The sequence below is a fragment of the Pseudochaenichthys georgianus genome, chromosome 7 (assembly GCF_902827115.2).
Source record: "Pseudochaenichthys georgianus chromosome 7, fPseGeo1.2, whole genome shotgun sequence".
NCBI classification, from domain to species: domain Eukaryota; kingdom Metazoa; phylum Chordata; class Actinopteri; order Perciformes; family Channichthyidae; genus Pseudochaenichthys; species Pseudochaenichthys georgianus.
The window spans coordinates 7,201,558-7,212,916 of NC_047509.1; the positions used below are offsets into that span (position 1 = coordinate 7,201,558).

At 41.9% G+C, this 11,359-nt stretch overlaps 1 protein-coding gene across 4 annotated transcripts; it reads right to left on the reverse strand.

Moving 5' to 3' along the window:
* Window positions 1-1,193: 1,193 nt before the first annotated feature.
* Window positions 1,194-10,941, reverse strand: LOC117449550 (vasopressin V2 receptor-like). 4 transcript variants are annotated; one of them, XM_034087302.1, is made up of 7 exons: window positions 10,616-10,941; window positions 5,450-5,718; window positions 4,553-4,798; window positions 4,251-4,397; window positions 3,667-3,922; window positions 2,530-2,799; window positions 1,194-1,381 (listed from the first exon to the last, which is right to left on the reverse strand). In XM_034087302.1, exons 2-7 carry the CDS (start codon window positions 5,711-5,713, stop codon window positions 1,194-1,196), a joined length of 1,371 nt encoding a protein of 456 aa, XP_033943193.1. In that variant the 5' UTR covers window positions 5,714-5,718; window positions 10,616-10,941. The 4 variants fall into 4 exon arrangements, with proteins under 4 accessions (XP_033943193.1, XP_033943191.1, XP_033943190.1 ...); XM_034087300.1 differs by having other exon boundaries at window positions 5,450-5,766; XM_034087299.1 differs by lacking the exon at window positions 10,616-10,941 and adding an exon at window positions 10,505-10,574.
* Window positions 10,942-11,359: the final 418 nt, after the last annotated feature.

Consider the following 11,359-nt stretch of genomic DNA (forward strand, 5'->3'; position numbering starts at 1 on the left):
ATTTTTCTTAACCAAAATGACAAACATGGCATACAAACACATATTATTCTAATAGGGGTCCTTTTTGACCCACTTATGGAAGAGTGTAGGGTCCAGTCACTCGTGCATCTAAGGGTTAAGACCCTACCATTGTCTTGGAGGCGCGCTGCACCCCGCCAAATGAACCCCGCGCCCCCCTGAAATTCAAGGTGTTTTAAAAAAAATTATATTTTTTATATATACATACATGGCACCAACAATAATCCACAGCTCCTCTCTCTGCTCCAGAAGATTTCAAGTCAACCTAGGGGGACACACTGAATTGACTAAAACCTTCAGTTATTTCGCTTTTTCACGAGTATTAGAAAGAAACGTTGACACTTTAAAAACAACTAAAACATTTTATTGAAACATGTGAATGTTAGTTTTCATCCAGTGCAAGATTTCTTTTTAAACGGTACTGCAGAAGCACATTTTCGTCTTTACAAATAAATAAATACAAGAACAAATCATTGTGTTAAGTTTGTAGAAAATGTTTTTTTTTTCATGGAGATGTTTTTCTGTGAATTTGTATGTTTGGACTGTTTTCAGGACTTTTGAGGGGATGAATAAACTGTTTTTAAAACATATCTCATTGAATTTGTTCTGTTCTGAAAGGGAATGTTGTTTTTAATCAAAAGTCAGTTCCTGAAATATCACCCGAATATTTACTATAATTACACTTTATAAAAATGCATTACAGCAGTTTGTATCTGTTTCTTTCCGGGAGAGCTTTACATGTGAAATATATAACTAGCCTTATTTTCTATATCAATGATCAAGCAGTTCTGTAAATGGCTACCTTAACACAGTGTAAAGCACACTTAAGTCGTGTTTAAGTCATCTGACAATTAGTGGTTTTATGTGGGTTTGTGCCGGACTGAAGAAGCAGCGGTGAATCCTGCAGGAAAACATCATTCATTCTTAAATTAAAGCAGCTTAGCAAACATGATTTGCTTGTCAGAACCTCTAAACTTCACTTATTAAGATATTAAAATGTACAAATGACTTTATATTAATCTGTAAAAGAAACAAAATGTATTTCCCTAACTATTATTCAAACAAGAAAAAGGAAGCTCTAGTTTTTGTAGCATACTGCAGAGAGGACAAGATAAAGACTTTGCAGGATTTGCACTTGACTGTGGTGTGTGTTGCATTTGTTGTGGTGTGTGTGTTCAGTAGTTGGAGTTGTGTGTGGTGGTGGTGGAGTCGCTGGGCAGGGAGCCGCGGCGCTGCGAGGCGGAGCGGCAGAGCAGCAGCAGGCGGAGCTCCGGAGAGACGCTGCTGGAGAAGGCCGAGTAGATCCAGGGGTTAGTGCACGAGTTCAGACTGGCCAGCAGCATCAGCAGGGTGAACACCGCATCTACACACACACACACACACACACACACACACACACACACACACACACACACACACACACACACACACACACACACACACACACACACACACACACACACACACACACACACACACACACACACACACACACACACAGCATTGATCAAATTCAGTATTATTATTGCAAAGTACTCATAATCCAGAATGGTTTCATTGAAAGTCTTAAATTATTATAGAATATTATTTTATTCAGATTTATAGTGCTGACTGTCCGCACCGCTGTGCAGGAGACGTGGGGGGAGGGAGGGATATATCAAAATATATTGATTGAATAGAAAATAAATAAAAGAAATATCAGGTCGGGAGATTAGACTGAAGTTCCGATGCTCTCTCTGATATATATATATATAATATATAGAGAGATAGATATAGATATATGATAGAGATAGATATATATATAGATATAGCTAGATAGAGATAGATATAGAGATAGCTATAGATATATATAGAGATATATGATATAGAGATATATATATATATATAGAGTATATAAGATAGTATAGAGATATATATATATCTATATTATATATATATCTATATATATACTATATATCTATATATATATATATATATATATATATATAGATATATATAGAACAAATATATATATATATATATATATATATATATAGAACAAATAAGAGATAAATAGTGCAAGAGAATGTTTTGAGATGTGCAAGTAAATACAAATAAAATAGAAATAGTCTACATACAAGTAAATTGAATGATATGTTGGATAAATAATTTGCAAAATGCAATCAGTTGAATGTTTATGGATGCTCTTTAAAAGGTTCAGGTGTTTAATGGTCTTATGGCCTGTGGAATAAAACTGTTTATTTGATATAGCACTTATCAACACAAGGCAATTCAAAGTGCTTTACAAAAACGAAAGACATTAAGAGCATAAAACACATTCGAAACATTAAAAGCAAAGATAATAAAACATGAATAGCACAGGAACATGAATAAGTTACAGTGCGGTGTAAGATGTGAATATATCAATTAAGAGCAGCGACAAAAAGAAAAGTCTTCAGCCTGGATTTAAAAGTAGTAAGAGTTGCAGCGGACCTGCAGGTAGTTAGTTCCAGATATTTGGCAATACTGTACCGTTCTGAGGGGGGTGGGGGTCCCAGGCGGCCCACAGCTGGACGCTGAAGAAGGGGGCCCAGCAGAGCGAGTAGACCAGCACGATGACCAGCGTCATCCTGACCGTCTTCGACATGGCCGCTGATACCCCCCCACCGTGGGCTTTGGCTGTGAGTGGGGGGGCTTTAGGCGGGGGGGCTTTGGGGCCGCAGGCAGCAGGGGGCGCTGCAGGGCCCGGCAGCACGTCAGGTTGCAGCTCCACAGACAGGAAGCCGTGATTATTAGCAGACACTAAAACAAACACAGGAGGTCAACACAAATATTGATTCACAGCGAAACAGTGAAACTGGTTCAAAGTTTAAGGTCACTTATTGTGCAGAATCCACGTTTCCATGTCTCTTCCACATCAACACGTGTCTCCTCTGTGGAAAGAGAGTCTGAACGTTTCAGGAAAAAAGATTCTCTCACCTTTTGTCCTGATCCATTTCTATAAAAAACCTGTCTGAAAATGAGCTGATCAGATGTTGAGGGGATTATGGGATGCTACAATGATCTGGTATTTGGAGCCAAACACTTCAGAGAAATGTTTTGTATACATCTATATATATAATATATTGATTAAAAACCTTTAAAGAAAGTCAAATGTAATATTTTAATATTTTGAGTGTCTGATGGTTGTTCCACCTGTGCCTACCCCTAATACTGCAGATCAACCTGGCATACATCCTCTTATCTTTTATGCGTGGTCCTTGTATAAAAAAGTATTCATAATAGTGTTTTATAATAATAATAATAATAATATATTTATTTTATATAGGCGCCTTTCAAGGCTCTCAAGGTCGCCGTAAAAAACAAGATATACACCAGCATAAGAAACATAAACAAATCAATCAAATACATATAACAGAAGATGTGTGATGGATAATGATCAGGGTGGATATGCGAGTGTGAAGAGATGCGTTTACTGTAGCGTTAATTGTGATCTAATGTTATAGTCAATAGAAAAATGATAATAATAAAATAATGTATAATAATATTTAGAATAATTGTGTTGGGTGTACCGTTTAACAATATAATTTCTAACATTTCAAATACAAAATAAAATAATAATAATTATAACCTTGCAGAATTTTGGATTTATTAAAAAAACGAACTCACCATAGTCAGCAGTGTAGGTGTTGTCGCTGTGTGAGGTGACGCTGTTGGACGGCTGGTAGACGGGGGCGGGGCTAAAGCTGCTGTCATTCAAGGGGTTTTTGAACACGAGGGGTGAAACACACAGGGGGAGATCTGACCTCCTTCTGACTCCTTCTCCTCTCTGGCTGTCCCGTCTGGAGGGGGAGAGGGAGGCGGGGGAGAGGCGGCGGTCCGACTTCAGGTACAGGTTGTTATGGATCTCCTTGAAGATTCGTACCTGAAGGAAAATGTTGTGAAATAAGAACAGTTGAGGATCAGAAGCAGTTCAGGTAGGTTTACACGTACGAGGAATTTGACTTGATGGTGCATACATAAAAGTAAATTAAAAACTCAGGTAGAGAACTATACAAATATTAAGAATAATACAAAATATAGTAAAATATAACAGTATTTACAATGCAATGGAATAAAATATAGAATACAAATCGGCAGTAATACAAAAAAGAAAACAGTCCAACATCCAAGATCTAAAATCCCATCACAGAAGATGGTCCCTGTTGTTTTGTGTCTCCCTGTAAATCAAACTCTGGCCCGCCCCTCTCTACCTGGCAGACGGTGATGATGAGGACGGGGAGGATGAAGACCGCCAGAGTCATCCAGGTGACGTAGGCTTTGAGGCCCCACGACTCAGCAAAGTTCCCCCAGCAATCGTATTCTCCTGGAGACCGTTCAGAGCGGGAGAAGATGAACACCTGGAGAAGCAGAGAGGACAGGGCGGACATCTTATTCTGATTCTAAAAAGCTCTATTAAGACTTCCCTTTCTTGTAGTGTGCTGTTGGTTTGTGTGCATGTAAATGGTCTGCAAAGGCTAAAATCCAAATCTCCCCCCTCCCTGTCTCCCCCCACCTGTGGAAGGCTGAGCACCAGCGACAGCCCCCAGGCCAGCAGGATGCAGCTGTTCCAGCGCTGCGTGGCCCAGCTGCGGTGCGCCAGCAGGGGGCAGCAGATGGCGTAGTGCCGGTCTACCGTCATGGCAACGATCATGTAGGACGAGGCGAACATCCCGAGGACCTGCAGGTACTTCACCAGCCGGCACAGGAAGTCCGGGCCGGGGAATCTGCCTTTTGCATCCCACACCAGCTGGGGCAGCACCTCAGAGAGGGAGAGCAGGGGGAGCAGGGTGAGATGCAGCCAGTGTGTTTGTGTGTGTGTGCATCATGGATGGATTACTGACCCTACCTACAGGGCATAGGGCCAGGGGATCAAAGTGTCACGGGACCCCTTGGCTTCACCCACAAGATGCAACTCAAAGAGAGAGTGGAGATCCAGAGTGAGACTCAAAATGATCAAAAAGAAGAACGTCTAGACACAAAAAGTCCACTATGACGAGCAAAACAACTGTAAAGAGACTTCAAAAAAGTGAGACAGAAATCAACAACTAAGAGCCTGAAATGTAGTAGGCCTATAATAAGACTCACAATGACTACAAAGAGACACAGAGCAACTACAGAAAGCCATCACAATGGACAGTTAAAGACACAAAGCAACCAAGAAGAGACTTCAAAATACTACAGAGGTTAAAAGTTGTTAAAAAGAGACCTAAGATGATGAGAAAAAGACACAAAGTGAAAAGACCAAAAAAGAGGTGTGTGTGTGTGTGTGTGTGTGTGTGTGTGTGTGTGTGTGTGTGTGTGTGTGTGTGTGTGTGTGTGTGTGTGTGTGTGTGTGTGTGTGTGTGTGTGTGTGTGTGTGTGTGTGTGTGTGTGTGTGTGTGTGTGTGTGTGTGTGTGTGTGTGTATATACCTGGAACAGCGCCACCACCAGGTCAGCTAAACAGAGGTTGATCATGAAGCGGTGCAGCGGGTTCTGTTGGCGTCTCCGCCTTAGCAACACCAGCAGCACCAGCCCGTTACCGAGCAACGCCATCACCAAGATCACCGCCAGCACCACGACCTCGGCAACCGCCAGCAGAGCGTCACGCTGCACCTTTGTGACGTTACCGTATACAGGAGTCATGGGGACCACCGACCAGCTGAGGGGCGGGTCTGTTACCGGGGACACTGACATGATGACTGCGGCGAGGAGGAGGAGAGGAAAAGGAGAGGAAGTGAGGAAGATGACTTGAATAGGAAAGAAGAGAGTAGAGGAAGAGAAAAAGGGCAAGAGAAGACGAGAAGTAAACAAAGAGATGAATTGAATGAAAGAGGGGAGAGGAAGAGAAGATAAGAGGATGAGAGGAAGAGCAGAGGAAGTGAGATGGAAATAGTAGAAGAAAAAGAGGAGAGAAGAGGAAATTACTGTTTTTTTTTTTAAAGTTAAAAAAATGTTTAAGCAACAATTAAAGTCTAATATATATTTAACCAATTTCAAATATGTTGTCTGTTGTGATTGGTCAACCGCTTAGAGATGTCCCGCCCCTTAGCCCAACAAATGCTAGACAACAGAAGCGTGCGTTTTACACAGTGATGTCACTGTGTTCAGTAAGTAAACAAAGGAGTCCAATGGAGGCGTTTCAGGCATGGGGGGGGGGGGGAGAGAAACTCCCTTTGGAGCAGTGGTCCCCCCCTTGGGGGGGACGCCAAAGATCGCAGGGGGGGGCGCCAGGCCTCAGATGATTTTAGGCCAAATATCATATTTAGACTTTTTTTTTTTTTACGTATAAGGCAATACATGATTGTCACTAAAATCCTTGTCTCTACATTACAAAAAAATATAAAAAACATACAGCGGGAATCCAAATGAATTCATCCTGAGTCCAATAACCATCAAAGTCGCTCCAATAGTGCTCCTTAATTACGCTTTCATCCTCCTTTAACAACATACTTCACATTCATCCAGTTTGTGACAGCAGCATTTTGAGACTTTTAAACTTGAATTACCGCTGTTGCGCCCCACCCCTTGTGTGTGTGTGGGGGGGGGGGGCGCAACTTCCAACAGGAGTCATTTTGGGGGGCTCTTGGGAAAAAAGGTTGGGAACCACTGCTCTGGAGGAACACATGGATTGTAGCCTTTGCACACCACTTACATGCACAGAGACCTAACACACTGCAGGGAAGAGAAAACCCCCAAAAAGCATAACAGGGGCTCCTTATATTAAATAGCAAAAGAGTATATGTTATATGTACTTTAAGAAGTAACTATAGCTCTCAGATACATGTCCTTGAATACAAAGTACAATATACTTCTGGATTGAAGTGGAGTAGATGTGAAGTGGCATTATGGTAGACAAGTACAGCACTGTGAACTTATAGCGTGATAGTTTTCCCAATTAGTGAATTCCAATTAACAGTTCCCTTGTTGTCTCTGCAGTCCTCGAACATATTGCCAGAAACCCTCACTGGACGTATTGTGACCCTAGTTATGAAGTGTTATTCTATCCACGGTTGATTTATAATGACCGTCGACTCTGCGCTGTGTGTCATTAATCTGCTTGTTCGGGGGCAGAGCGGTTACAACATGCCGTCCGTAAACAAACACACTTCTGCAGTTCGCCAGAGTGTGTGCGCGGGGTCAACCTTTACGTTAATTGCAAAACAATGGCATGTTTGCAGCTCCTTCACACACTTTTACACTTCAACACACACAATTACAGAGAGGGCCTCTGAGGGGGAATGTGCACGCTCTGATGGAGCCAGTGATTCCACCAATCAACATTACACACTCAGTGGCAGCTCTTAGTGATATCTCTGTTTAGTTATTTTAGTATTTATCATTATATATTATATACTTCAGCTCGTATTACCTTTTATTTGAGTTGTATTTATTTTTTGAAGTGTGCTGTTCAAATGGTTATAATTATGATAAATGTTTTGTGTTATTCTTACATTATTTAATATTATGTTGTATTATTAGTCGGTTTACTGCATAAAGGAAAACATTGTCTTCTCGCTCGCCATAAAAAGCGTGGCCGCATCACCCCACTGGCCTCGCTGCACTGGCTTCCAGTCCGGTTCAGAATTGATTTTAAACGCCTTTTATTTGTTTTTAAAGCCCAAAATGGGCCGGCTCCGGCCTATAGCCGAACTCCTCCAGCGCTACACCCCAGAGCTTTAAGGTCCGCTGACCAGCTGCTGCTGATCGGGCCCAAGACCAGGCTCAAAACCCGAGGGCACCGAGCCTTCGCAGCTGCTGGCCCCAGGCTCTGGAACACTCTGCCCCTCCATGTGAGGTCGGCCCAGACCCTGGGGGCTTTTAAATCAACACTTAAAACTCCCTTCTTCTTCTTCTTCTCTCTGGCCTTCGAGCCAGAGCGGAGCACGACTGCTGACAAGTGTTTTTATTGTAAAGTATTTTTATTGTATGTAGGCCTACAGCACTTTGGCTCGACCAAAAATCGTTTTAAAAATGTGCTATTTAAATAAAACTTGATTTGATTTGATTGTAACATTTTGAAGTTTAACAGGCGTAGTTACTATGAAGATTTTTGCAGTTCCAACGATGGAAGTTAATTTCATTCATAAATCCCCTCTCAAAACACATTGTTATTTGCTAAGAGGCCACATAACCAATATTTTACAAAGCAAAAAGCTAAGATTGAAGAGTCCAAAAATAATAGTATAAATCTGCGAAGCGAAAATATGTTTCTTAATTTTCCATCTCTCATTTATCGTGTTAAAAGAACTGTATGTAAAGAAGTGAAGCTACTACGATCAAATGCTGCTTACATATCGATGTATAAGTATACACATCTATTTGCTGTGATATATCGTCGGGGACATTCACAGCAGAACAAATACCTTTTGTTTTAAACTTTAGGAACATTTTCGCTTTTTTTAGATCTGAGTGCTTCTTCCATTACTGCAGGAACAAAAGCACGCCGCTGACAGCCTCATCCATCTGTATTATCTCAAACCAGCTTCCCAGTGCACTCTGCAGTCCTTTGATGCATTAGTCTTATCTTGTAAAATAGCCTTTCACAGTAATCCTGCCTGTAAACATAGGGCTGGAAACACAATGCAGTCAATTAAGATGAAGTCGCTGCATAACATTTGTTAAAGTGATGTTTGACAAACGACAGCTCTGTAAAATCCTCTGTCTTCTTTGTGTTTCCTTTGAGCTTCGTTACAGTGAGAACGTGAGGCTCCACATTGAGCAGCAGAAATCATGTTGCTGGCGTTAAATACAAACTCTACTTCAGCCCATAGAGCGGAGGGCCTCACTTCACCTGGGTCTAACTTTGTTGACATCTTTTGCCGATTTTAATCCAATTACAAGACCGGACACCTGCCGGGCAATACTTCTTTTCTTTTCTCAAAACAAAAACCAAATTAACCCTTCTCACACCTCTCAGAGTATTTCGTTTTGGTCCTTCTTTCATCATTCCCGTCAGAAATAATGAACACCCACCTGTAACTTCAACTTCAACTTCTTAACCTCTGTATAAGAAATCTTTACGGAGAATATAACCACTAGCTCATAAGGATAGACGATAGCCTTTGTTTCAGAACTGTCTTTCTGTTTAAAGGTTGTTTCCTGCTGAAGAAACCATTCAATGTAAATACTATTATATTTATATTTTACTATATTTTGTCCATCCACCCATCTTCTCCCGCTTATCCGTGGTCGGGTCGCGGGGGTAGCAGTTCCAGCAGAGAGCCCCAAACTTCCTTTTCCCTGGCGACATCAAGCAGCTCTGACTGGGGGATCCCAAGGCGCTCCCAGGCCAGCGAAGAGATATAACCCCTCCACCTGGTCCTAGGTCTACCCCTTGGTCTCTTCCCAGCTGGACGTGCCTGGAACACCTCCCTAGGGAGGCGCCCAGGTGGCATCCTAACTAGGTGCCCGAACCACCTCAACTGGCTCCTTTCGACGCGAAGGAGAAGCGGCTCAACTCCGAGTCCCTCCCGGATGACCGAACTTCTCACCTTATCTCTAAGGGAGACACCAGCCACCCGGCGGAGGAAACCCATCTCGGCCGCTTGTATCCACTATATTTTGTATTATTTTTTCTAGCTCTGTATCTGTTTTCATTCATTGTTGTCTTACTTTTATGTATGCACCACGACATCAAGTCAAATTCCTCATAAGTGTAAACCTACCTGGTAATAAACCTGATTCTGATTAATGCCTCAAACGCCTCCATTGGACTCCTTTGTTTACTTCTGTCACATAATGACATCACTATGTAACACTCACACTTCTATTAGCATTGATTGTCCAAATGTCCGATTCAACATGGTCAAATTAATGTTTACCTTTGGTGAAAAAGAGTATAAACGCTATAAGAATATCTCCTCAGATACATATTGTCGGCTGACATAAATTATTTATAACCAGTATTTCCTTGTTTCTATTCTGCTGTCCTCAGTGTTTAGATAACAGACATGACACCCTTTCAAAAGTATATCAGAAGAGATGAGGAAGTAGAAGCAAACATTGATTCAAATAAGTATTTACTTTTTCTATTCGCTGTAAGATTCTCTCTTCAGCCAAATACTCTTGGCTCAATTAACACAAGTTTCTTATATTGTACAACAATTGCACTTTTAACTTCAATAACTATGTCTTTGTATTTTGTGATATTCTAATGTCCTGAGTGTTTAGTCAACAGATGAAGGACACCTCATTAACAGTTAACTAAGATTTTAATAGTAAGCTTTGGAAGCATTTAAAGTCAAAATGTCCAATGCCACATCGTCAAATAAATGTTACATTTGCGAGTATTCAAAAATCTGATCTTAACTTAATTAGTGCTTCTATTTAAGTAATGGATCCACCGTACCTCAAGTGAGGGCAGAGAGAGGAGGAATTACAAGCACCAAAGTAGTAAGCAATGAATATCCGATGCGACAAATAAATAATAACTTTTGGTAAAAGAGAATACAAGCTGGAATATTCTCTCAGTCTTCAGACACACACCTTCGGCACAGAAGTCTCTTAACTGTTCAACAATATAATCCTCATCAGATCCAGGACACCTCATTGAAAGAACGACGTTTGCTTTCGGCCGAGAGGAGGAAGTAGCCTCACCTCTGTCGTCCTCAGCGTCCCACGCAGCATCTGGAGCGTCCAGGACAACCTGACCTGCTGTAGCAAACACAACCGGCGTCCATGCTGCGTCTCCCTCCTGCTCGTTACTCTGAGGTGACCTCTGCCCACTCGCGCGGCCGACTCCTGTCTCCCCTCTTTCAACACACCCTCCCTCTCTTTCTGTCTAGTTTCAGAGTGTGTGAAGGGAGCGTGTGTTGATCAAAGGACGTGGACCCTGGCCGCAGCGGTGCATTAATGTCATTCTGATCTCTTTTTGTTTTGTTTTACATGCTAACCACGTTAGCGCTACTTTGATCCACATCGCGTGCAGGGCAGCGGATCAAAGAGCTCTCCCACACACACATTAAACTGATATGTGTACGTGTGATATGGCCACAGAGGGAGGAGAGGGATGTTGTGACAGATTGGATGTTGTGGAGAGAAGTGAGAGGCCAGAAGCGAGAGCAGTTTCTCACCTCCTCCCTGTCTCTCGCATTCCTCCCCTCTTTCTGCTGTGGTCTGTTTGCCTCCCCTCTGTTGCTCCCTCTCCGGGACAAGCCTCCAATTATCGAGGGGCCCGCTGAGCAACACGCAACACTAAACACACACACACACACTCATGAACACACAAGCTGGTCATGTTTTGACACTATTATGAAACTGATTTCCAATTGCGTTGTTACGTCTCAACTTTTGTTGTGCGGACAAATTAAGACTCCTTAATCAAATGAATAATCTAATAAA